The sequence below is a fragment of the Heteronotia binoei genome, chromosome 5 (assembly GCF_032191835.1).
Source record: "Heteronotia binoei isolate CCM8104 ecotype False Entrance Well chromosome 5, APGP_CSIRO_Hbin_v1, whole genome shotgun sequence".
In the NCBI taxonomy this organism is placed as follows: Eukaryota; Metazoa; Chordata; class Lepidosauria; order Squamata; family Gekkonidae; genus Heteronotia; species Heteronotia binoei.
The window spans coordinates 8,151,493-8,178,608 of record NC_083227.1 but is presented as its reverse complement, the minus strand read 5'-3'; the positions used below and the strand labels follow the sequence as shown (position 1 = coordinate 8,178,608).

Genomic DNA, 27,116 nt, shown 5'->3' with positions numbered 1-27,116 from the left:
AGTGCTCCAACCCTTTAATCATTTTAGTTGCCCTTTTCTGGACTTTTTCCAATGCTGTAATATCCTTTTTGAGGTGCGGCGACCAGAACTGCACACAGCATTCCAAATGAGACCGCACCATCGATTTATACAGATGCATTATGATACTGGCTGATTTGTTTTCAATCCCCTTCCTAATAATTCCCAGCATGGTGTTGGTCTTTTTTATTGCAATCGCACAGTCTTGACATTTTCAGTGAGTTATCTACCGTTACCCCAAGATCTCTCTCTTGGTCAGCCATGTTGACCCTGTCCCTCCCCCCCCCCGCCCCGTCGGTCTCCAGGTGTTCCCCAACCTGGAGTTGGCAACCCTAGTAGAGGGAGGAGGTCTTCAGAAGGGCCCTAAGAAGAATAGGCGGAGGGCGGCTGTGAATTGAAGTTTGAGAACTGCCTGGTGGAAGGTCTAAGTTTGAACTTCAACACTCCCTAGGACTGGTCTACCTTAAGGACATAAGAGAAGCCATGTTGGATCAGGCCAGTGGCCCATCCAGTCCAACACTCTGAGTCACATAAGAGAAGCCATGTTGGATCAGGCCAATGGCCCATCCAGTCCAACACTCCGTGTCACACAGTGGCCAAAAAACCAGGTGCCATCAGGAGACCGACCAGTGGGGCCAGAACAGTAGAAGCCCTCCCACTGCGGCACCCCAAAGCACCCAGACTACAGAGCACCACTGCCCCAGACAGAGTGTTCCAACAATATGCTGTGGCTAATAGCCACTGATGGACCTCTGCTCCAGATGTTGATCCAATCCCCTCTTGAAGCTGTCTATGCTTGTAGCCGCCGCCACCTCCTGTGGCAGTGAATTCCATGTGTTAATCACCCTTTGGGTGAAGAAGTACTTCCTTTGATCCGTTCTAACCCGACTCCTCAGCAATTTCATAGAGTGTCCACAAGTTCTTCTATTGTGAGTAAGCGAGGAAAGTCCTTTCTCCGCCTTCTCTATCCACCACCAAGCAGCCGTCTTCAAGAGCCAGTTTGGTGTAGTGGTTAAGTGTGCGGACTCTTATCTGAGAGAACCGAGTTTGATTCCTCACTCCTCCATTTGCACCTGCTAGCATGGCCTTAGGTCAGCCATAGCTCTGGCAGAGGTTGTCCTTGAAAGGGCAGCTGCTGTGAGAGCCCTCTCAGCCCCACCCACCTCACAGGGTGTCTGTTGTGGGGGAGGAAGATAAAGGAGATGGTTAGCCACTCTGAGACTCTTCGGAGTGGAGGGCGGGATACAAATCCAATATCTTCTTCTTCTACAGAGGAGCCGGGCTCTGCAGTTTGGGGACGAATTGTAATCTGGAGAGAACTCCAGGCCCCACTGGGAGGTTGGCCAGCCTAGCAGAGACCCTACAGGAGGAGAACCCCCCCTTCCTCCAGCCTGTGGTCCCTTGGCAGGGATAGTCCAGGATGGGGGGTCCTTCACCTTCAGCCCCCTGACTACCCCACACCAGTGCTACACTGTGGCCTGCCTGACCCCACAGTGGCTTTCAGTGTTTCCCTGGACATGCAAGGAAGGGCCAGGCGGTCCCACCAGGTTTTCTCTCCAGGGGGTCTTCAGACACGCTAAATGGTCTGTTTGAAGAAGACCCTGATCTCTCACACACCCCCACACCCATTGAGTTTTACGGTCCTTCTAGGAGGGGGAGGATGAGGGGGGGGGGACCCAGCTGCAGCCCTCTTTTACTGAGCTGGCTGAACAGCCCGGGGCAGCCTGGGAGGAGAGCAACCCCTGGCAGCAGAGTTAAGAACATAAGAGAAGCCATGTTAGATCAGGCCAATGGCCCATCCAGTCCAACACTCTGTGTCACACAGTGGCAAATTTTTTTTATATATATATACACACTGTGGCTAATAGCCACTGATGGACCTCTGCTCCATATTTTTATCTAAACCCCTCTTGAAGCTGTCTATGCTTGTGGCCGCCGCCATCTCTTGTGGCAGTGAATTCCACATGTTAATCACCCTTTGGGTGAAGAAGTACTTACTTTTATCCGTTTTAATCTGGCTGCTCAGCAATTTCATTGAATGCCCACGAGTTCTTGTATTGTGAGAAAGGGAGAAAAGTACTTCTTTCTCTATTTTCTCCATCCCATGCATTATCTTGTAAACCTCTATCATGTCACCCCGCAGTCGACGTTTCTCCAAACTAAAGAGACCTAAGCGTTTCAACCTTTCTTCATAGGGAAAGTGTTCCAGCCCTCTAATTATTCTAGTTGCCCTTTTCTGGACTTTCTCCAATGCTATAATATCCTTTTTGAGGTGTGGCGACCAGAACTGCACACAGTACTCCAAATGAGACCGCACCATCGATTTATTCAGGGGCAGTATGATACTGGCTGATTTGTTTTCAATTCCCTTCCTAATAATTCCCAGCATGGCATTGGCCTTTTTTATTGCAAACGCACACTGTCTTGACATTTTCAGTGAGTTATCTACCACGACCCCAAGATCTCTCCCTTGGTCAGTCTCTGCCAGTTCACACCCCATCAACTTGTATTTGTAGCTGGGATTCTTGGCCCCAATGTGCATTACTTTGCACTTGGCCACATTGAACTGCATCTGCCACGTTGACGCCCACTCACCCAGCCTCAACAGATCCCTTTGGAGTTCCTCACAATCCTCTCTGGTTCTCACCACCCTGAACAATTTAGTGTTATCCGCAAACTTGGCCACTTCACTGCTCACTCCCAACTCTAAATCATTTATGAACAAGTTAAAGAGCATGGGACCCAGTACCGAGCCCAGCGGCACCCCACTGCTTACCGTCCTCCACTGCGAAGACTGCCCATTTATACTCACTCTCTGCTTCCTATTACTCAGAGGAAGTAAAGAAGAAGGTGCCTTCCTCCTCCATTTTTCCCCACAGAGGGGTGCGGAGAGACACTTCAAGGGACCATCCCTCTAAATCCCTTCCTTCTCCAAGCTGTGCAGTTCCATGGCAAATGAACTCTGAAGGCACGGTTCACTCACCCTGGAGTCGCATGGTTTGGAGAAGGCAGGCATCAAAAGGGACAGTCCCTTTAAATGTGGATAGCTGAATCAACACCCCAGAATCATAGAAGGGCTCAGAAGCAGTCTCACAATAATCAAAATGCTGATGTTTTGGCACGCATAGCCAGTTTGCCACTTCTCAGGGCCTCGGTCTTTTCCATCGTGGCTCTTCCTCTGTGGATTTGGCTCCCTGCTCAGAGATCTTCAGGAGGGGCTGCAAGGCCTGCTGGTTTACCAGGGCTTTTAAGGGGGGTTAGATTTCAGGTATCTCTTAAAGGAGAGAGGGGGAGAGATACTGTATTTTCGGTTTCCACCGGAAATGTTTTAACTATTATCGTAAGGTGCCTTGAAGTACAGGGGAGAGCCTTGATCATTGCCATTGGAGTGGTGCTTGGCGGGTCCTTTTGCGAGGGGATGGAGGGCCAAGGAGCCAGGGGTTTCAGCAGCCGGTGGAAAGCTCCGTCCTCCATGAAGGAGAAAGGCTGGCCATGCACAGCAGTCATCTCGCAGTTGAGGTGACTTCTTCTGAGGTATTCCTTCGACACTGCCTCCCGGCACTCCCAGGTCGAGTTTCTGAATATGAAGATTCCCTTTGATCACGCCGTCTAGTAGCTGCTGTGGAGAAACGCCATTTTGGCTGGTCTTTCACTGGGAGTTGGCTGGAGGAGTCTATTTAACTCTAGGCAGGCTTTGGGCCTATTCTCTTCCTCCTCCCCCTTCCTAGAGAGACAGGAGGTCGTGGAGGCCTGCCTCCCAGAGTGCTGCAAGAGAGGCCTACCAGGTTCTGGGCAGGAACTGGATTTTATATAGGAGACTATATAACAGGGCTATATAGGCGCCCTGAGCCCGCTCCGGTGGCGTAGGGCAGGATATAAATCGAAATAAATAAATAAATAAACAGTTGACAGTTTCTGAACATGAAGATCCCCTTTGATCACGCTGTCTAGTAGACGTTATTAGACTTCTCCTCCATGAACCTTTGTAGTCCCCCTTTAAAGCTTGCTGTGGCTGCGGCCATCACTACATCCTCTGGCACCAAATTCCACATTTTAACCACTGACTGTTTAAAGGAGTATTTCCTTTTGCCCAGCCTCAGTCTACAGCCCGTCAGGTTCACTGGATGCCCACAAATTCTAGTAGCTTGAGAGAGGGGGGGAAATATCTTTGTCGACTGTCTGCACCCCGTGCATAATTTTGTAAACCGCCATCAGGACTGCCCTTAATTGTCTGTTTTCTAAACGGAGTAGTCCCACACCGTTCTGTCTTTCCTCATAGGAAACTTTTTCCAGCCCCCAAAACATCTGGGGAAGGCAATGCAAAGCACCCTGTAAAAAGTCTGCCATGAGAATGTCGTGATGCGACGTTACCCCAGAGTTGGAAACGACTGGTGCTTGCACAGGGGACTACCTTTACCTTTTTATAAAACATCTAGTGCAGGGGTGGGGAACAGTGGCTCTCCAGATGTTTTTTGCCTACAACTCCCATCAGCCCCAGCCAGCATGGCCAATGGCTGGGGCTGATGGGAGTTGTAGGCAAAAACATCTGGAGAGCTACTGTCCACCACCACTGATCTACACTTTACCTCCAGCAAGCTGGGTACTCATTTTACTGACCTTGGAAGGATGGAAGGCTGAGTCAACCTCTAGCTGACTACCTGAACCCAGCTTCCGCCGGGATCAAACTCAGGTCATGAGCAGAGCTTGGACTGCAGCTGACCACTCTGCACCACAAGGCAGCTTTAGAGAAGAAGAAACTGAATATCTGGGAATAGCCTTTTCAGCTATTGTTTCTGTGTGGATGTATGATAGTGGAGTGGTAGATAAAGCTGGTTCATGAAATATGGCAAGTGAGGCGATTCTGTTGTCCTGGATTGTACTTCTTTCAAACAAAGCCTCTTACAATTTCAGGTCAGGATATCTGAGATGCCAGAATTTACTGTGGATTCTGAGAGGCATTTGGAGATTTCCTAGTGTGTATCCAGTATGTAAGTGGTGGTGTTGTTAAAAGTGTTTGTCTAAGATTGGGGAGAGCAGAGTTTAAATAGCCACAAAACACGCTGTGTGACCTTGGTGCAGTCACACAGTCAGGCTAAGTGGTGGGAAATCGTGGGGGGGGGGGGAGTATTTCCGTTCATACATGAAGGAAAAGGAAAAGTCCCCTGTGCAAGCACCAGTCATTTCCGATTCTGGGGTGGCGTTGCTTTCACAATGTTTTCACGGCAGACTTTTTACGGGGTGGTTTGCCATTGCCTTCCCTAGTCATCTATGCTTTCCCCCCAGCAAGCTGGGGACTCATTTTCCCAACCTCGGAAGGATGGAAGGCTGAGTCAACCTCGCGCCAGTTATCTGAAAACCCAGCTTCCACCAGGATCGAACCCAGGTCGTGAGCAGAGTCAGCATTTCCACAAATTGTCGCCGTGAAGGGGTTCATGCCTTCGTTCCTCCCAGAAGGTCCCCTTTCTTTGAGAGTCAGACTATGATGAGTGAATAAAATTATATATTTTTAAACCAACATCATTAATTGTTGATGGCCTTTGGAAGCATAAATAAATTCAAATTTAAACAAATACAGACTACTAACCGTGTGGGCCTGGACCAGGCTCAGCCCCTTCTCCCCTCCCCAGAAATTTGGGTCTACCCCCCCGCCCCCGCCAAGTCCTGAGGAAGATGCTCATAGCAATTCCTCCCCCCCTATGCTCCCTGGGTTAGCCCCCCCCCCAGATGTGCTCTTCGTGTTTTTCACTTTTACACACAACTGTTGAAACTGCTAATCATAAAGAAAATACAGGCAAACAATAATTGAAGGGGAAAGTCTGAGTCCAGGAGCCCCTCTGAGAGAAACAAGAGTTGATTCTGGGTACCATCGTCTGTGTGCACGCACGCTTCTTCAGGCACTGTGAACGAAACTTCCTCCAGCTTTACACCTAGGTAGAAAGAGGGTGGGGGGAGGGTTAGTAGTCAGCAAGGGCTAGTTAGAGCCAAGTCGCATTAAACAACTGGCAACAAGTATAGCTGAGAATGGATTAAAACAGTTGGTAAGGCTAGGGTTGACAATCCCCAGGTGGGGGAAGCGGATCCCCCAGTTTGGAGGCCTCTACCCCCTGCTTCAGGGTCATCAGAAAGCGGGGAGGGGGAGATGTCTGCTGGGGACTCCATTACTCTCTATGGAGACCAATTTCCATAGGGTATAATGGAGAATTGATTCGTGGCTGGGGAGGGGGAGTTGTTTTTTGAGGTAGAAGCACCAAATTTTCAGCATAGCATCCAGAGCCTCTCCTCAAAACACCCTCCAAGTTTCAAAAGGATTGGACCTGGGGGGGTCCAATTCTATGAGCCCCAGAAGAAGGTGCCCCTGTCTTGCGGTCCCTTGAAATGCGATGGCCAGAACTCCCTTTGGAGTTCAATTATGCCTGTCCCAACCTTGCTGCTGGCTCCACCCCCAATGTCTCCTGGCTCCACCCCCCAAAGTCCCCAGACGTTTCTTGAATTGGACTTGGCAACCCTAGGCAAGACCTAAGCGGTTAAAGCAACAATTCAAAACGAGAAGAGAATGGTAAAAAAAAACAGAACTCCTAAATTGCGCCTATGAGACGACAGAATATTTTCTTCCACCCAAGAAACGGAAACACGCAACTCTTGCAAAAGACACAAGCACACAGGCACATAAAAATGCAAAAACTCCGGAAGGAAGGAAGGAAGGAAGGAAGGAAGGAAGGAAGGAAGGAAGGAAGGAAGGAAGGAAGGAAGGAAGGAAGGAAGGAAGGAAGGAAGGAAGGAAGAGTGAGTGAGTGAAAGAAGGCTGAAGCACAGAAAAGCCACAAGATCCTTCCCACCGCAACCCCCAGGAAGCCGCAGGCAAGTAAGGAGAGGTCACCAGTGGCAGAGGAGAGGGGGAGATTTGGGATTCCACCTTCTTTGCTTGGAGAGCAAAGGAAGCCCAGTCCAGTTTTGGAGGGTGGGGGTGGGATTGGGGTCCCCCCTCCCCTTTGCTGGCGCTTCCTTGCAGCATTTGGGCACCGCTGGGGGTGCGCTTCTCGCAGGGCCTGGGCTGGAGACCCACCCGGGAGGGCCCAGGGAGGTTTGGAAAGGCGGTGTGTGTGGGGGGGGGGGGGGCTGCCGTGGGATTTGTGCCTCGATTGGGACCGGGTTGCCAACCTCCAGGGAGGGCCTGGAGACCTGCTCTAACAACAGGGCATCTCCAGACTGCAGAGGTCAGTCCGCCTACAGAAAAGGAAAGGGCAGCACCAGAGCCCTGTCGATCCCCTCCTGCCCCCAAACCCCGCCTTCCCAGGTCCCCCCCCCCCCATCTCCCACCGCACTGGGGAGGCACAGAACACCGCTTCCTTCCTCCTCTCCCCACCCCAGTTCTTCTGCGCTCTTTATTCCAAGGAGCTGCTGGGATTCTGCTCCAGCCTCCTTTCCCTGGATCCTCCGGGCATGCAGCCCCGTGCGGAGTTACTCCCGAGCAGCCCCATGGAGCAGCACTGCAGATGGCCGCCTGGCTCCTCCCGGAGAGGACAGGAAGGCACAGGTTGCGTTCCTCTGCAGCACCGAAAGGGTTAACGCCAGAAAGCCTTTGGCTAGAGAGGCCCAGCAAGAAATGCAAGGGGGGGAGCAGGTCGGAGAGGAGGAGGGGCTCTTGCTTTTCTTCCTTGGCTGTGCACGCATGCGCAGGGGAAGGGGTTTGCTTCCGGACTGGGAAAGAGAGGGGGAAAGGCTGCAGAGAAGCTGAAGCGGAGAACAGCAGCGCAGCTGGAGCCTGGGGAAGTTTACTTACAAGTAAGCCGTGTGAAGGGGGCAGGGAGATAAGCTTTAAGATTGTCGGAGGAAGGGGGGATCATGCATGGCAGACCAGGGCTGTGCTAAGTTGGTGGGGAATTTCTGCAGGGGGGAGGGGACCTGGGAAGGGAAAACCGGCACAGAGCCCTCCCTCCCACTTCTTGCTCAGCCTCTCTAGCAAACTTTAGTCCTAGCTTTAGTCCTTTCTGAGCTGCAGAGACATGACAGAGGCTTCCGAGCTTCCCTTCAGCCTGGCTGCCCTCACCGACCAATGCTCTGTAGTGATGCAGCTCGGCAGGGAGGAAAAGCTTCCTGTGCAGCCTGAGGCAGAGACTGTTCCTCTTTTTCCTTCTGTCTCTGGGGCTGCTAACCCAGCGCTTATCCCCAGCAAGCCCTTGAAGGGGGTGGTGGAGGCGGGCTCTGTCCTTTCCCTCCCAGAAATATTGTCAAAACTCCCAGGGGGCACTTTCTGGCTGCACTTGAGATCTAGGGAGCAACAGGAAAAAAAAGAGCTTCCTCTTCTATTGAAGAGCTAGTCTATAAAGCCGCCTCCTCCCTCCCTCCCTCCACCGTCCCCCAACCGAGTTCTTAACGAGCTGGAGGGATGCAGATTCAGCGTCCTTTTCCTGGATGCTCTGGGCATATAGCCCCGTGCAAAGTTGCTCCCGAGGAGCCCCATTGAGCAGCAATAAGATGACATTCTGGCTCCTCCAGGAGAGAACAGGAGGACACATTTGGCACTCCTCTGCAGCAATGAAAGGGTTTGCACCAGGAAGTCAAGCTAGGAGTGGGGGGCGGTGAGGGGTGGAAAAGATTGGGGCTGTTTCCCTCTTTGCGGGTTCCCCTACACGTGGAAAGGGGTTTGCTTCTCCATGGGGAAAGAGAGCAGGGAGGGGTGTAGAAAATGGAGGGGGAAACCTTGCAGCCGGATCCCCGGGAGATTTGCTTAAAAGTAAGTGATGGAGGAGGTGGAAGGGAGAAGCTTCTAGGGAGGCGGGCAGGGATCAGGCTGAGCCATGGCTGTCAACTCCTGAATGGCAAATTCCTGGACATTAGGGAGTGGATGTGAGATGGGAAGAAGGCCTCAGAGTTCTCCCTCCCGTGCAGCCATTTTCTCCCAGGGAGCTGATCTCTGCCCGATGGAGGTTGATTTCAATTCTGGGAGAACTTCAGGCCCCACCTGGAGGTTGGCAACTGTGCTAGGCAGTAGTTTTGCCTTCTGGACTCACTAGGAACCCAAGCTCTGCTCATGACCTGAGTTTGATCCCGGCGGAAGCTGGGTTCTGGTAGTCAGCTAGAGGTTGACTCAGCCTTCCATCCTTCCAAGGTCAGTAAAATGAGTACCCAGCTTGCTGGGGATAAAGTGTAGATCAGGGGTGACTGACGGTAGCTCTCCAGATGTTTTTTTGCCTACAACTCCCATCAGCCCCAGTCATTGGCCACGCTGGCTGGGGCTGATGGGAGTTGTAGGCAAAAAACATCTGGAGAGCTACCGTTGGCCACCCCGGTGTAGATGACTGGGGAAGGCAAAGGCAAATCACCTTGTAAAAAAGTCTGCCAAGAAAATGTCAAGATGTGACGTCTCCGGTGTTCCCTCTAAGCTGAGTTAGCGTGAGCTCGCTCACAGATTTTTGTCCTTCAGCTCACATATTTTTGTCTTAGCGCAGGAAAAATGGCCCCAGAGCACAATAATTTATGCAGTAGCTCACAATACCAGTAGCTTTAATGCCAGTAACTTTAATGCCAGTAGCTCACAATACCAGTAGCTCACAAAGTATAATTTTTGCTCACAAGACTCTGCAGCTTAGAGGGAACATTGGACGTCACCCCAGGGATCGGTAATGACTCGATGCTTGCACCTCTACCTTTAAAGCTGCAAGTCTCAGGATACCAAAATCACCTTAACTTTCAGCACTGGAGACACAGGACTCTTCCCCCCTATCCTGACACACACAGCTGAAGGCAGAAATCTCCCCCCCCCCTCCATTTCTTGTTCTCTAAAGCTGCAGCTCCCAAGGTACGGAAACAGCTTCCAATATATTGTCTCTTTTGATGGTCTGCAATTTGAAAGCATGGGCTGAAGGCAGAACTTCTACCAATCCCAAAGGAAAACATAAGGCAGGGCAGTGAAGGGGTGCTCCTGTGTGACAAGCAAATGTCCCAAATTCAGAGTGGCAGGCAGCCTCTTTTGGAGCAGAGAGAAGGAGACCACAAAGTTTAAGCCTAACTAGCTTCATGGAGATACCTGGCACCTAGAGGGGGGTTATTGCCTCCACTGGGAAATTCCAGGTGGGGGGCTTGAGGCACTTAATGCACCCACACAGAGGATGTTCTGATTCCCTTCATTTTTACTTCCTCCATGAATCAGGCTGATGTCCTTATAAAGCCACCTATGGCCAAATTTCCCATCACAGAACTCTGCAGCCTCTGGGCTCCTGTATGAATTTAGAAAACACAGGGTTTTTTTTGGGGGGGATTGAGGTTTCCTGTGGCAAACCAAAAATGTTCATTCACTAGATGGGAATGGGGAACAGTGGCTCTCCAGACGTTTTTTGCACTTGTGGCCAAGTGCAAAGTAATGCGGATTGGGGCCAAAAATCCCAGCTACAAATGCTTGGGGCTGATGGGAGTTGTAGTCAAAAAAACACCTGGAGAGCTACCATTGGCCACCCCTGACCTAAGAGAAGGGGAAGGAGATGGAAGAGACCCAGAAGGATCTGGAATGGGCAAAAGACTTAAGGAAAGGCCCTCATCCCATCCAACCTGGAAGTGGGAAAGAGCTGTGGACACCATGACCTCAGAAGTATGTTGTCAGTGTTTCCAGTAGTTCTGCTACCATGAGGCTGATGGGCCCCAAGAAGTTTGCAGGCAGCTGCATAGATTTTACAACCCATGGCCGAAAACCGGAGAGGCACACCAAGAAGCAGATCCTGGACCTGGTGATCCTGGAGCAGTTCCTGACTCTCCTGCCCCAGGAAATGCAGGGCTGGGTCAGAGGATGTGGGCCGGAGACCAGTTTCCAGGCGGTGGCCCTGGCCGAAGGTTTCCTCCTGAGCCAGGCAGAGGAGAAGAGGCAGGCAGAACAGGTGTGGAGAGGATTCCCTCCAGATATGACCAATTCAAGCAATAATATTTGGCCTTACCCTAAAGTTTCCGTGCCATATCATTACCAAAGTGTTAAATATCCATGCGGGAGATTTATCAGACTCTTTCAGCAGCCTCTTCTCCTAGGGAATTTCTCATTCCTCCGGTTAACTCACCAGGTCTGCTGACAGTTGGGTGCAGAGTCTGGGAGTGGGTTAGGATCATTCTATCTTATCTCTCCCCCTTGCTATTGTTTCAGATGTGGGAACCATCTGTGAAGATGGAAGCTGCAGTCCCTGAGGCGGGAGGAGCTTCCTTGGAGCAAGGGCAGAGGGCACAGGTGGTGGAGCGTGCCCAAGATGTCCTGTCCTGTGGTAAGAACTCATTGTGCATGGAAGCAGTTAAAGCAGCCCGTGAATGTGATGGGTAGTGAGTTCAGGTTAGGGACAGACTGGGGTGGGGTCTGGGACAGATATGATGCCATGTTGAAGTGAAGTTAGCTGGCTTGTGAAGTTAGCATTTTCAGAGATGATCTAAAAACTCATTCATAGGACTCGCAAGTCTCCAGAGCTGCTCGATTCATGTCTGGTCCAATGTGATGTTTCATGCTATAGCATTTCTGCCATCCCCTTTCCCTCCCAACGCAGAAAACATAAGTCTCACAGAAGTCCAGAATATGTTGGCAGAATTTATGATCCCTGAGGCTCATAGGTCCCTGGTGCTTCTCTTCTGCCTCCCCCCGAATTTATAGAAAAATGTTTTAAAATGTGTTGAGTGTACATAGGGCAGTGTTTCACTCCCCTGGAAAGGAAGTTTGTGAAGCAGGGAAGAAACAAGCAATCCTTCCTTCCTGTCTTGTCTCAGGAAAAGGCAGCGAAGAGATGCTGTTGAGCCATCGTCTGTTCAGAGGTGTGGAAACGGCTGCTCCCCCTCCAGTCCAGGTAAGAGAGATGAGAAGGGTGGGGCGCAGCTTGGCTCACTCCTCTTTTTTCAGGGGAGCTTTTCCTCTTGCAGTTTCTACAAGGGGTGCATGCGGGAGATACTCTGAATGCTGTTCCCTTTACCCATTCCAAGCCTTACTTTCCATCCAATCCCAGACTACTCCCTTCCAGTGTAAGATCTGTGCCTGGCATGATCTCTGAAGAGGAGGGAATCTTCTCTTTCTTCCAGGGTCCCTTTTCCTTTGAGGAGGTGTCTGTCTCTTTCACTGACGCAGAATGGGCCCTGCTGGATCCAGGACAAAGAGCTCTGTACAGGGAAGTCATGCTGGAGAACTATGAGAATGTGGCCTTTCTGGGTAAGGATCTTTCCTAGGTGCCAAGGGTCCGAATTGCTGCCATTGTGAGGAGAAATGAATCCAAATACTGAATAGCAATACACCATTTTGAGGCCTGTCCCGCTGCTTGGGGAGGGGCTGTGGCTCAGTGGAAGAGCATCTGCTTGGCATGCAGAAGGTCCCAAGTTCAAACCCTGGCAGCATCTCCAGAGAAAAGGATCAGGTAGGAGGTGATGGGAAAGACTCTGCCTGAGACCCTGGAGAGCCGATGCTGGACTGAGTAGATAATACCGACTCCAAGGGACCAAGGGTCTGATCCAGTATAAGGAAACTTCACATCTTCATGGAATCATAGAATTGGAACTGACCTCCAGGGTCATCTAACCACCCCCCTGCAAAATGCAGGAAATTCACAACTGCTGCATGGCCGGGAGATGGCAAAAACCCCTCCAGCAACCTTGGCTAAACTGGCCTGGAGGAAGTTCTTTTCTGACCCCAAAGTGGCAATCGCATTTCCCTGGGCATGTAAGAAGGCGCCATGAGAACTAAGCACTGATGCAACCCCTCCTGCCCTTCATCTCACAATACGCCTAAGTTCACAGAATCAGCATTGGGGTCTAGCCTCTGTTACAATCCTAGAGTCACACCAATTCACTGGGTTCACACAAGCAAAGTAGACCCCTTTAAAAATATTTATTAAGGTTTATGACGGGTTTAATAGCAGAGATCACTAAGCAACACAGATTCTGCAGCTCAGCAACAGAAACGGAAGAAGAGCTAGCAGTTCTAACTAAAATATGAAGTACTTAGATGGCACCTCTTGTTGCAGCATAAGAATTCCAACTGTAGCCTAAGTTACTCTAGGGAGAACTATTCATCATGACGCATCAAGAAAATCTCAAGGTGTACTAGCCTGTCACGAGCATACAGTTAGCCCGGCTTCCCTCTCCTCTATTCCCATATTATAGTTTCTGCCTCTTTAGGGTCAACTGGCACTAAGGATCCAATTAAGGATCCTGCCGGATGGAACTTTCTGGAGGATGTCAGCAGCATCCTCATCCCCTCCCCCTCCTGCTTGCAGAACTGGATACAAATTCTCACAATTAACCAAAGACCACATTCTGGGATCTGGCCTTAAAAAAATTAATGATGTTAGCTGCAGGCAGACTGAAATTATGAACACTCACAAGTCACACGAGACCACTTAATAATCTCTGTACCCCTTCGGAGAACGAGGATTCTTTGCCTCACAGAGACATTCCACATATATTGGTTCAGATTCTGGGCTTTGGTTTAGACTGTGGTGCTGACCTTCAAAAACGAATTTTTAGTTACTTATTTCTTTCCTTCTCCGTGTTAAGAACGATCACTTTCTCTCTGTCTCCCTCCATCTCTGCAAAAGAAGCCAGAAGTCTAAGAGAAACTATGGTGGAGAAAGAGAACGGCCTTGCATTCGAAGAAAGGTTCCAGAGTTCTTCTAGAGGATCCCAAGAGCATATTTCCTTCCCAAACGTGCTGGTTCAGAGTGAGTGACCTTCACTGTTATTATGTCAAGGGAACACACCAGAAATAAGGATTCCTGATTTCCTTCTGTACTACATTTAGTTTGGGAATCCTACAGGCCGGTGGGTAAGGAGGGAGGGAGGCCTTAATCTGGAGGCTCAGAAGCTCCTTCGGGACAAGAGTTCAGCTGAAGTTCTTCACGGGTGGGGGAGGTGTCCTTAAATACTAGATAATCTTGGGGGAAGGTGGAGGGGTGGCTAAGATCAGTCCAGCTGGATGAAGCCAAAGGCCCATCAGTCCTTACCTTCAGCAGTCACATAGATGCCTTTGGATAAGAATATGAGAACATAAGAGAAGCCATGTTGGATCAGGCCAATGTCCCATCCAGTCCAACACTCCATTCCAACAGTTAACCACTACTGGAGAGCCAGTTTTGTGTAGTGGTTAAGTGTGCGGACTCTTATCTAGGAGAACTGAGTTTGATTCCCCATTCCTCCACTTGCACCTGCTGGAATGGCCTTGTGTCTGGCAGAAATTGTCCTTGAAAGGGCAGCTGCTGTGAGAGCCCTCTCCAGCCCCACCCACCTCACAGGGTGTCTGTTGTGGAGGAGGAAGGGAAAGGAGATTGTGAGCCGCTCTGAGACTCTGTCCTTGAAAGGGCAGCTGCTGTGAGAGCTCTCTCAGCCCCACCCACCTCACAGGGTGTCTGTTGTGGGGGAGGAAGGGAAAGGAGATTGTAGGCCGCTCTGAGCCTCTGTCCTTGAAAGGGCAGCTGCTGTGAGAGCTCTCTCAGCCCCACCCACCTCACAGGGTGTCTGTTGTGGGGGAGGAAGGGAAAGGAGATTGTGAGCCGCTCTGAGACTATTTGGAGTGGAGGGCGGGATATAAATCCAATATCTTATCTTATCTGTGTCACACAGTGGCCTCTGGATAGAATTGCATTTGCTCTGCCTGTGATCTGGAAATGATCCTGTCAAGAACCAAAGCCTGGCTCCCCCTGGGTCACTGCTCTTCGTACTTGAGCAACACCCAATTCACTTGGTTCACAATGGCTTTCCTCTTTCCTTGATGGTCGGGGACAAAGGGTGGCGATTGGGGGTGAACTGTCCCGGAGACACGCGCTTGATTGCGGAGTGCCTCAAGAGGCCGTGCTTTTCCCGATGTTGTTTAACATCTACATGCGCCCCCTTGCCCAGATTGCCCGAAGGTATGGATCGGCTTGTCATCGGTACGCTGATGACACCCAGCTCTATCTACTTATGGACAGCCGAACTGCCTGTGCCCCAGAAAATTTGGACCGGGCGTTACAGGCCGTGGCTAGGTGGCTCAGGCTGAGTGGATTGAAGCTGAATCCGGTGAAGACAGAGGTCCTTTGCTTGGGTCGTCGTGGCCCAGGAGGGGAAATCCCTCTGCCAGTCTTTGACGGTGCGCCACTGACAGCGGCGCAAAAGGTCAAGAGTCTGGGGTACTATTGGAGCCTTCCCTAACAATGGAGGCTCAGATAGCAGCCACTGCCAAGTCCGCATTTTTTCATCTTAGGCGGGCGAGGCAGCTGGCCCCTTTCCTGGAGCACAACGATCCAGCAACGGTGATTCATGCCACGGTCACCTCGAGGTTGGACTACTGTAATGCCCTCTACATGGGGCTGCTCCTGTGCCGAACCCAGAAGTTGCAGTTAGTGCAGAATGCCGCTGCCCGGCTGTTATTAGGGCTCCCAAGATGGGAGCACATTCGGCCGGGGCTGCGGGATCTGCACTGCCTGCCAATAATATACCGAGTCCGGTACAAGGTGCTGGTTATTACCTTTAAAGCCCTATATGGCCTAGGACCTGCCTACCTTAGGGACCGTCTCTCCCCACATGTTCCCCAGAGAGTACTGAGATCGAGCTCTCAAAATCTGCTTTTAATCCCCGGGCCAAAGGAGGCCCGTCGGAAATCCACCAGGGACAGGGCCTTTTCGGTAACGGCTCCCTGCTGGTGGAACCAGCTGCCGGAAGAGGTGAGGGCCCTGCGGGACCTTGGGCAGTTCCGCAGGGCCTGTAAGACAGCCCTCTTCCGGCTGGCCTATAACTAACTGACATTGGAAACTTTATGGAAGGTTGTAGTGTAGCACTTTGACAGATCATTTGTTCTGTATGTATGTTGGAGGGGCGGGGTGGGGGGTGGGCTCCCTCTGGGTATCCTACCCCCCCAGGGAAAGTGTATGCGCAATACATAGCCTCTCCTCTCCCGGTGTAGTGAACGCCGCGTGGTCACTGTCTGGCTATGCCTGGCAGATGGTCACTGCAATGGCCTCTCCTGCATTACTGCATCCGTAGCAACACCTTCTCGCTGGTCCCCCCCGTTTTTCACAGAGTTTCCTACGTCATGGTGCGACCGAATTGTCCGGCGGTATAACCGGATGGGCAGGCTGGGCCCACCAACCTCGCCAGCCTAAGAGAAGGAAAACTCTAACATCAAACCCGGGCAGATAGAGCTCATTAATGTAACACCTACCACCTGGAGGACTCGCTGCCGGCGTCCCGGCTTACTGGGCCATGGCAGATGACCCCCAGGTGAAAGGGTGGAGCCAGTACCGCGCACACTGCGCTTCACCTAAAAAATTCCTCTGCGCAGGCCTGAAGGGCATATCCACATACACAACCCACAACGCATGAAGTCCTGCAGCGATGGGCAAGGGGCGAAACGGCAGGTGGAAGGTGCCACTGGAAGCCGCAGTCCCGATCCTGCATGTAGGCGGTTCAGGGTATTGGTCGCCTGATGCTAACCCGGAGACGAAAGCATTTTTCGGCAGCACCCTGAACGACCAAGCAGCCTTATCTAGGGACAGCACTGCTTGCTCCACACGGAGAGGGGCCTAGAAAAGGTGGCCTAAACAAAGCTCGTCTCCTCCCCCCCAGTTGGCTAGCCGCGGTCAACGGGCATCCTTACTTGCGGTCAAAAAATAACAACAAAGAAAAGGCATGCACCTGCCTCACAAAGTGTGCAAAGACTAAAGCTTGCGTGTTGGAACATCAGAACCATGCTTGACACAGTAGACAGTGGTCGCCCTGAACGACGCTCTGCTCTAGTTGCCCACGAACTTCTCAGGTTGAATATCGACATAGCAGCTCTCAGTGAGGTCCGTTTCCCTGAGGAAGGTAGTCTTCAAGAACACGGTGCTGGCTATACCCTCTACTGGTCGGGTAAGTCAAAGGCTGAGAGCCGCCTTTCTGGCGTTGGCTTCATGGTCAGGAACTCCATTGCCTCCAAACTCGAAAACCTGCCAACAGGTCACTCAGATCGCATCATGTCCATGCGCCTCCCACTTCAAAACAAGCAGCATGCAACACTCTTCAGTGTGTATGCCCCAACCCTTCAAGCAGATCCTGCAGAAAAGATCAAGTTCTATGCTGATCTACGCAACCTCGTACGGAAGCCCCTTACAGAGGACAAGGTGATCATCCTTGGCGATTTCAATGCCAGAGTAGGTAAAGGCTCGGAAGCCTGGAAAGGAGTACTTGGCAAACACGGCATTGGCAACTGCAATGACAACGGGCGCCTCCTGCTAGAATTCTGCATGCAGCACCAGCTTACCATCACCAACACTATCTTCCAGCAGAAGAACAGTCTGAAGACAACCTGGATGCACCCACGGTCCAAGCACTGGCACCTTATCGACTACATTCTGGTGCACCAGAGAGACCTTCGAGATGCCCAGTGCAGAATGTCATACGGATCATCGTCTTGTATGCTGCAATCTCCGTCTTCACTTTAAACCCACACCCAGGAGAGGAGGTATCCCTCGGAGGAAGTTTCAGGTTGGCAGTCTCCAGTCAGCCGAAGTTAAAGCTGCCTTCCAGGCAAAACTCGAGTCAAGAATTGAGGACCCCAGTTGCCCCACAGACCCTTCTCCAGAAGCACTCTGGGAACACCTAAAAACTACTGTCCTGCAGATCTCTGAAGAAGTCCTCGGGTTCTCCACAAGGAAGAACAAGGACTGGTTTGATGAGAACAATCAAGAGATCCAAGATTTACTGGCAAAAAAGAGATCTGCCTACCAAGCACATCTTGCTCAGCCCTCCTGTCCTGGGAAAAAAGCAACCTTTCGCGCTGCATGTAGCAACCTCCAGCGCAAGCTTTGAGACATTCAGAACGAGTGGTGGACCAAGAGAGAGAACCCAGCTGTGTGCAGACACTGGTGATTTAAGAGGGTTCTACGAAGCCCTGAAGGCAGTATATGGCCCATCATATCAGGCTCAGAGTCCCTTGTGTAGTGCAGACGGCCAAGTGCTTCTCACAGAGAAGGCATCCATACTGAACCGGTGGTCGGAGTATTTTCAGGTTCTCTTCAGTGCCAACCGAGTAGTTCGAGATTCAGCAATCCACCTCACCCCACTTCAACCAGTGAAAACAGAGTTGGATGAGATCCCCACCCTAGAAGAGACTGTTAAAGCCATCAAGCAACTGAAAAGTGGCAAGGCAGCAGGAGTTGATGGAATTCCACCAGAGATCTGGAAGCATGGGGGCACAGTGCTACATAGCTCACTTCACAAAGTACTTGTCACCTGCTGGGAACAAGGCAAATTACCACAGGACTTTCGCGATGCAATCATCATCACCCTATACAAAAACAAAGGGGAAAAGTCAGACTGCTCCAACTACCGGGGGATAACCCTGCTCTCCATCGCAGGCAAAATCCTTGCCAGAATTCTCCTGAACAGACTGGTGCCCACCATTGCAGAAGAACTCCTCCCAGAGAGCCAGTGCGGCTTCAGAGCTAACAGGAGCACCACCGACATGGTATTTGTTCTCAGGCAGCTCCAGGAGAAATGCAGGGAACAGAACAAGGGTCTATAGGTGACTTTTGTCGACCTTACCAAAGCTTTCGATACCATTAGCAGGAAAGGCCTGTGGCAAATCTTGGAACGTTTAGGATGTCCCCCAAGGTTCCTCATCATGATCATCCAGCTACATGAAGACCAGCGAGGCCAAGTCAGACACTGCAACGACCTCTCGGAGCCCTTCCCAATAGGCACAGGTGTAAAGCAAGGCTGCGTTCTCGCGCCAACTCTCTTTACGATCTTCTTTAGCATGATGCTTCAAAGAGCCGCAGTAGATCTAGATGATGACGATGGTGTCTACATCCGCTATCGCACCGATGGCAGCCTGTTCAACCTGAGGTGACTAAAGGCCCACTCCAAGACAATGGAAAAACTCATCCGAGAGCTACTGTTTGCTGATGATGCTGCACTCGTCTCCCACTCGGTATCAGCTCTGCAGCATATGACGTCCTGCTTTGCAGAGGCTGCCAAGCTATTCGGCCTAGAAGTTAGTCTGAAGAAGACAGAAGTTCTCCACCAGCCTGCACCCCAGGAAGATTATCACCCTCCCTGCATCACTGTGGGTGAATCAGTTCTGAAGACAGTCCAGCAGTTCAGCTACCTGGGGTGCATCATCTCCTCAGATGCCAAGATCGACAAGGAGATTGACAACAGGCTGGCAAAGGCAAACCGTGCATTTGGCCGACTGCACAAAAAAGTGTGGAGCAACAAGCATCTGAAAAAAGGCACAAAGATCAATGTTTACAAAGCGGTTGTGATGACAACCCTCATCTACGGCTCCGAATCGTGGGTTTTATACCGTCATCACCTGCGACTCCTCGAGCGTTTTCATCAGCGCTGCCTTCGCACCATCCTCAACATCCACTGGAGTGACTTTGTGACCAACACTGAAGTCCTCAAGCGGGCGGAGGTTACCAGCATCGAGGCACTGCTGCTGAAGACGCAGCTGCGCTGGGCAGGGCAGATTTCTAGGATGGAAAACCACCGCCTTCCCAAGATTGCCCTGTATGGCGAACTTTCCACCGGCCATCGAAATAGAGGGGCACCAAAGAAGAGGTACAAGGACTCCTTGAAGAAATCCCTTGGCACCTGTCGCATCAACCATCACCAGTGGTCTGACCTAGCCTCAGATCGCAAAGCATGGAGGCACACCATCCACCAGGCTGTCTCTTCCATTGAGAACGCACGCATAGCTGATCTTGAGGACAAAAGGAGATTGAGGAAGAATCGCACTGCTACAGCACCAACCCTAAATCAGACTTTTCCCTGCAGCCACTGTGGCCGGACCTGCCTGTCCCGCATTGGTCTTGTCAGCCACCAGCGAGCCTGCAGCAGACGTGGACTATTGCACCCTTCTTAAATCTTCGTTTGCGAAGCCAAGCCGAGAGAGATGTTTTACTATTTTATTGTTTTAAATTGTTGCAAATTGATGTATTTTTAAAACCAAACTCTATGTTAGATTTTATATGTTGTGAGTCGCCCTGAGCCGCTTCGGTGGGAAGGGCGGGATATAAACTGAAATAAACTGAAACTTCACACAAGTAAAACAGACCCCTTTTAAAAATAATTAAGGATTTAAAAAGAAGACATCACAAAACAGCACAGTTTCTGCAGCTCAGCAACAGTAAAACAAACAAAAAGCTAACTATTCTAAGATAGGAAGCACCTCAATCAGTATTGCAACTGGAGCCTAATGTACTCCAGAGAGACGTATTCATCATGATGCAGCAAGGAAACATCCAGGTGTACTAGCATCCCGGGAGCATAAAGTTAGCCTGGCTTCCCTCTCATCCATGCCCATATTATACTTTCTGCCTCTCTAGGATCAGGGGGTATGAATGCTCCAATCAAAGGTCCTGCTGGATGGAATTTTCCAGACTGTCAGCAGCATCCCCAGGGCGGCTCCCCCATTAGGCAAACTAGGCGGTTGCCTCGGGCGCCAGCAAGGCGCGGGCAGCAGATTCGGCCTCCCCCCCTCCCCCAAGGCAAAGGCCTACATTGCCCCGCCCTTCCTTCCCCACCCCATGTCAATTTCAATGCCTCTCCCATTCAGGAAGTGGGGAGGGGAGGAGTCAGCGGCAGCGGGGCCGCCCTTTCAGGACGCTGGTCCTGACAGATTGGGAGTGCGGCCCCCGTGGTGCGGTTTTAGCTGCTGATCAAGTGATTGGCGGAGGGAGGGCTTTAGATAGCTGGAACGTGGCGCTAGAGCCATTTCCGGCATTGAAATCGACATGGGGTGGGGAAGGGAGGGAAGAGAAGTCTCGGCGGGGAGGGGGAACGGACCCACGGGGGGGGGGCGCTGTGGAGGAGGACGCCAGGTAGTGAGTCTGCCTAGGGAGCCATGGGGGCATCAGTTCACCCCTGAGCATCCTCATCCCCTCACCCTCCTATTTGCAGAAAAGGATAAAGGTTCTCACGATTAACCAATGACCTTGAAATAAATGATGGTGTTAACTGCAGGGAGGCTCAAATTATGAACACCCACAAATCACACCAGACCACTTCATAATACCTGTAACCCTTGGGGGAACTAGGATTCTATGCCATTCTGCCTATACTGGTTCAGATTCCAGCCTTTGATCTGGACTGTGGTGCTGACTTCCAGAAGAATTTTTAGTCTTTAATTTCTTTCCTTCCCCATGTAAAACTGATGGCTTTCTCTCTCTGCAAAAGAAGCCAAAAGTATAAGAGAAACTGGCGGAGAAAGAGAACGGCCTTGCATTTGAAGACAGATAGCAGGGTTCTTCTAGAGCAGCGTTTCCCAACAGCAGGGTCGGGACCCGGCACTGGGCCACGCAGGCCTCAGTGCCAGGTCGTGGGGCCACCAGTCGTAGGGCCACCGGAGCAGCAGTGGTGGCCCTTTCAGACGTACGTTGAACTTGCTGCTGGCCTGCTGCCGCGCTGAGTTAGAGCTCAGCGCTGTTTTCCATGCCGACCGGTGGGGAGGGGTGCCTTAACCAGCCTGAAACTGACCTGGGAGGGGGAAGAGAGGGAGGAGGAGGAGACTGGGGGGAACTAGGCCTGACTTCCCTTGGCCAGCTGAGGTAAGGGACCCATGCCTGCTTGTGCTGCTAGAGTCAGCAGTTTAAAAAGTGAGTTGCTCCCATCCCGTTTCTTTCCATTTTTCTTTTACTTTTTCTCTCCTTCCTTTTGTCCCTTCTTTCTTTCACTCCTTCCCTCCCTTTTCCTTCCTTCCTATTTCCTTTCTCTGTCTTTTTTTCCTCTGCTTCCAACTCTCTCCCCTCCCTCCCTCCCTCTTTCTTTCTTTCTTTCTTTCTTTCTTTCTTTCTTTCTTTCTTTCTTTCTTTCTTTCTTTCTTTCTTTCTTTCTTTCTTTCTTTCCGTGAGTCTTTCTTTTTCCCTATTTCCCACTCCCCTTTCTCTCTCTCTGTCAGTGAGTCTATTTCCCTCCCTCCCTTCCCGTCGCTAATCTGAGCAGAGTGGGGTGGGGTGGAAGAAGCTTGAAATGCCCTGCCATTTCATGTTTTCCTCTCTTTCTTTCTTTTTCTCTCTTTCTCTTTTTCTCTCTTTTTCTCTTTCTTTCTTTCTTTCTTTCTTTCTTTCTTTCTTTCTTTCTTTCTTTCTTTCTTTCTTTCTTTCTTTCTTTCTTTCTTTCTTTCTTTCTTTCTTTCTTTCTTTCTTTCTTTCTTTCTTTCTTTCTTTCTTTCTTTCTTTCTTTCTTTCTCTCTCCCCCCCCTCTCTCCTTCCCCCCTCCGCCATTTCATTTTTTCCCAGACTGAGAGCATTTTATATTTTTAGTTTTCTGCTCTTTGATCATTGTGCTTTCTCTTGATTTATTTTAAAAATTGCTTTGCAGAATACCACTATTCACCTGCTTTTCCTAAATAAAACATTGCAATAGTTTTAGGCTTGTTTGTGCATAATTTCCAATCTCCCACCTTCACCCTCAAAGCCTCCACCCCCAAATTTTAGTGGGCCACAAAGGAGAAATGTAAAAATAACCGGGCCACAGCAGGGAAAAGTTTGGCAAACCCTGCTCTAGAGGCTCCCAAGAGCATATTTCCTCTCCAAGTGAGTTGGTTCAGAGTGAGTGACCCTCACTCTTATGTCAAGAGAACAGGCCAGAAGTAACCATAGGAGATTCCTGATTCCCTTCTGAGCAACATTGGTCTGGTACAATCATAGAGGCTGGTGGGTAAGGAGGGAGGGAGGCCTTAATCTGGAGGCTCAGAAGCTCCTTCTGGGCAAGAGTTCAGCTGAAGTTCTTCATGGGTGGGGGAGGTATCCTTAAATAGTAGATATTCTTGGGGGAAGGTGGAGGGGTGCCTAAGATCAGTCCAGCTGGATGAAGCCAAAGGGCCATCAGTCCTTTCCTCCTGCAGTCCCATAGATGCCTTTGGATCTTACCAGCCTTCCCAAGTGCTAACAGTTAATCTCTCTTTATTCCAGCAGAGGATGATCAGAGGAATGTGGAGGGTGAGAAACTTCTTCAGGAAATGCCAGATAGAGTTGAAAATGTACACTTGAAAGAATATGTCAGCAATCATATCAGAGTGAAGAAAAAGAGAGGTGGCTGTATGGTTGAGAAGTGTGATGGAAGACAGTGGAATATACACTCTCCGAAGCATGGAAAAATGAAAGCAAGCAAATCCATTCAGTGCAGAAAGAATTTCAGAAATAGATCACAGCTTCTTGTGCATCAAAGAATAAAGAGACAGGGGACACCTGAATACTCAGAGACAAGACATAAATTCAGTCTCAACAGTAATATTCAACAGCATCAGAAAGCCCACACAGGGGAGAAACCTTTTGAGTGCTCAGAGTGTGGAAAGAGATTCAGTCGGAGTGGCAATCTTCAAATGCATCAGAGAACCCACACAGGGGAGAAGCCTTTTGAGTGCTCAGAGTGCGGAAAGCGATTCAGTCGGAGTGGCCATCTTCAAACGCATCACAGAACCCATACAGGGGAGAAGCCTTTTGAGTGCTCAGAGTGTGGAAAGAGATTCAGTCGGAGTGGCCATCTTCAAACGCATCAGAGAACCCACACAGGGGAGAAGCCTTTTGAGTGCTCAGAGTGTGGAAAGAGATTTAGTACGAGCAGCGATCTTCAAAAGCATCAGAGAACCCACACAGGGGAGAAGCCTTTTGAATGCTTAGAGTGTGGAAAGAGATTTCGTACGAGCGGCAATCTTCAAAACCATCAGAGAACCCACACAGGGGAGAAGCCTTTTGAATGTTCAGAGTGTGGAAAGAGATTCAGTTGTAGTGGCCATCTACAAATGCATCAGAGGACCCACACAGGGGAGAAGCCTTTTGAATGCTTGGAGTGTGGAATGAGATTAAGTACCAGTGGCGTTCTTCAAAAGCATCAGAGAACTCACACAGGGGAGAAGTCTTATGAATGCTTCGAGTGTGGAAAGAGATTCAGTACGAGTGGCCATCTTCAAACACATCAGAGAACCCACACAGGGGAGAAGCCTTTTGAATGCTCAGAGTGTGGAAAGAGATTCAGTTGGAGTGGCAGTCTTCAAAGACATCAGAGAACCCACACAGGGGAGAAGCCTTTTGAATGCTTGGAGTGTGGAAAGAGATTCAGTTGGCGTGGCAGACTTCAAAAGCATCAGAGTATCCACACAGGGGAGAAGCTTTTTGAATGCTCAGAGTGTGGAAAGAGATTCATGTGGCGTGGCAGTCTTCAAAAGCATCAGAGAACCCATACAGGAGAGAAGCCTTTTGAATGCTCAGAATGTGGAAAGAGATTCAGTCAGATTGACAGTCTTCAAACGCATCAGAGAACCCACACAGGGGATAAGCCTTTTGAATGCTGGGAATGTGGAAAGAGATTTAGTATGAGCAGAGATCTTCAAATGCATCAGAGAACCCACACAGGGGAGAAGCCTTTTGAATGCTCAGAGTGTGGTAAGAGATTCAGTCGGAGTGGCAATCTTCAAACGCATCAGAGAACCCATACAGGGGAGAAGCCTTTTGAATGCTGGGAATGTGGAAAGAGATTTAGTATGAGCAATGATCTTCGAAAGCATCAGAGAACCCACACAGGGGAGAAGCCTTTTGAATGCGCAGAGTGTGGAAAGAGATTCAGTTGGAGTGGGAGTCTTCAAAGGCACCAGAGAACCCACACAGGGGAGAAACGTTTTGAATGAGCAAAGTGTGGAAAGAGACACAAGGGATAACCTTTCGAATCCTCAGTGTCTGTCTACAGCTCGCCACACTTGGACTTGGAAATGGCCCTAAGGGAGGGACACCATCCCCATGAATGAGACCACTCCCCCCCACACACAAACACATACACTGAACTTCCTGAAGATGTGTTGGCCCATCAGCCTCCTTTACTGCAGTGGCAGCTGTTCTCCCATGCAGCCCGATGAGGGTAAGGGGAGCAGGCGATGGGACAGGCCCCAGAAGAAGCAAGAACAGACTACTGCATTGGTGAATCCAAAGGGGAGAAACCTTTTGAGTGCTCGGAGTGTGAGAGAAGATTCATTTAGAGTGGCACTCTTCAGCTGAATCAGTGATCCCACGCATGGGGAGGAAATGTTGAAAATAGATTCTGAAAGTGTGACAGTTTTCAAAACCACATATCAGCTCGTATAGGGAAGAAACCTTTTGAATTCTCAGACTGTGGAAAGAGATTCTGTTGCAGAAGCATTCTTCGATGGCAACTGAGAACCCACACAGGGAAGACACAATTTTAATGCTGGGAGCTCTGAAAGAGATTCAGTCAGAGCGGTAGTCTTCTGTTGCATCAAGAAACCCACACAAGGAGGGTCCATGTAACTGCTTAGCCCGTAAAAAGAGCTTTCCCCCTATTTCACACCTAAAAGACAACCAGAGACCATAAAAAGTATTGAAAAGGTCCCAGCTGCTTTAAAGGGCTATAATGTAAGTAAAGGTTCAAGCATCAAGTTGTTACCAACGCCTGGGGTGATGTCAGATCATGATGTTTTCTTTACAGACTTTTCATGGGGTGGTTTGCCATTACCTTCCCCAGTTGTCTACACTTTATCCCCAGCAAGCTGGGTACTCGTTTTACTAACCTCAGAAGGATGGAAGGCTTGAGTCGGCTTCCTGAACCCAGCTTCTGCTGGGATGGAACTCGGTTCATGAGCAGAGCTTCGACTTCAGTGTATCCAGAAGAGGTGCCAACTGCTTTAAAAGGCTTGACTCTACAGAAGAAACCTTTTCCTTTGGGTTCCAACGGGAAATGTTTGTTCATAGAATCATAGAGTTGGAAGTGACCTCCAGGGTCATCTAGTCCAACCCCCTTCACAATGCAGGAAACCCACAAATACCTACCCCAAATTCACAGGATCTTCATTGCTGTCAGATGGCCACCTAGCCTCTGTTGAAAAACCTCCGAGGAAGGAGAGCCCACCACCTCCCGAGGAAGCCTGTTCTACTGAGGAATCGCTCTAACGCTCAGGAAGTTCTTCCTAATGTTGAGCCAGAAACTCTTGATTTATCAAAGATTTCAGGTTTTGACGGCTGGCATCATCATTAGGGTTTGTAGAATCTTTCAGGCTCAAGTGCTGTGTTCTACTGGAGAAAGTTTTTCTTCCAGACGTTTCGTTCTCAGCTGCGGAGAACATCCTCAGTGGCGTTGCAGCCGGAGCAGGCGCTCTGACCTTCTTGGCTGCTGTGCATTGAGTGATTTAATTTGATTTAATTTGAACCCATTGGTTCTGGTCCTTCTAGGGCCGCAGAAAACAATTCCACACCATCCTCTATATGACAGCCCTTCAAATACTTGAAGATGATCATATCACCTCTCAGCTGCCTCCTCTCCAGGCTAAACATCCCCAACTCCTTCAGCCTTTCCTCATAGGACTTGGTCTCCAGACCCCTCACCATCTTCGTTGCCCTCCTCTTAGCCCGTTTCAGCTTGTCTATATCCATCTTAAAATGTGGTGCCCAAAACTGAAAAAAGTGAGGTCTTACCAGAGCAGAGTAAAGCAATACCATCACATCACGTGATCTGAACACTATCTCTGTTGATACAGCCCAACATGGGGGCGTGGCGTCGGCGTGAATGGCGACAGACGCGTGAGGCTTTAGCTCCCGACCCGATCACCTCACCCTCCCTCATCGACGCAGGTTTTTATATCCTATTTCTTATCAGACTATGGGAAAATCGTCCCATAAAAAGAATAACTCATCTTTAGCTAGCGCTCGGCTTCTTAAATCCTTTCTGGACTCCAGCTCACAATCTGATCACTCCCTGTCAAGGCCGCACGAAACGTCAAATATGGCAGATGGCACTGCTAGTCTGCTTCCCTCACCAGATCTCCTCACAGTGAAAGAATTCCATAATACCCTGAGCTCATTTCAGTCAGAAATGCTAGACAACATGGTGGCTATACTCAAGCCAATTACAGATCAGATCAGCTCCTTACAAATCACTTTACAAGAAGCCACAGCCACAGCTAACTCAGCGTTAGAAACAGGCCTTACTAATCAAGAGGAAATCCGACATCTTCAGAGGCAAGAACGCTGGGCCACAGACAAAATTCTGGCACTAGATAACAAAGGGCGGGAACGACATGTTAAGCTGAGAGGCTTTGAAGAACACGAGGAAGGAACCTCAGACCTGGCCAGCTTCCTAGCATCGTGGTTTTCTACAGCCCTTCAGCTGGAGGACGGCATCGCTCCATA

General features: G+C 50.2%; 1 protein-coding gene across 1 annotated transcript; it reads left to right on the top strand.

The window, feature by feature from the left end:
• Positions 1–7,706: 7,706 nt before the first annotated feature.
• On the top strand, positions 7,707–24,607 carry LOC132571624 (oocyte zinc finger protein XlCOF6-like). The gene is made up of 7 exons (XM_060238421.1): positions 7,707–7,800; positions 11,144–11,258; positions 11,749–11,825; positions 12,055–12,181; positions 13,563–13,685; positions 22,896–23,090; positions 23,241–24,607. Exons 2-7 carry the CDS (start codon positions 11,144–11,146, stop codon positions 24,605–24,607), a joined length of 2,004 nt encoding a protein of 667 aa, XP_060094404.1. The 5' UTR covers positions 7,707–7,800.
• The last annotated feature ends 2,509 nt before the right edge of the window (positions 24,608–27,116 follow it).

Bases quoted from the DNA above. Each gene is read 5' to 3' on its own strand.
- LOC132571624 (XM_060238421.1), top strand. From the start codon at position 11,144: ATGTGGGAACCATCTGTGAAGATGGAAGCTGCAGTCCCTGAGGCGGGA. The intron at 11,826-12,054 runs GTAAGAGAGATG...TCTTTCTTCCAG, and splicing joins CTGCTCCCCCTCCAGTCCAG to GGTCCCTTTTCCTTTGAGGA. The intron at 12,182-13,562 runs GTAAGGATCTTT...TCTCTGCAAAAG, and splicing joins TGAGAATGTGGCCTTTCTGG to AAGCCAGAAGTCTAAGAGAA.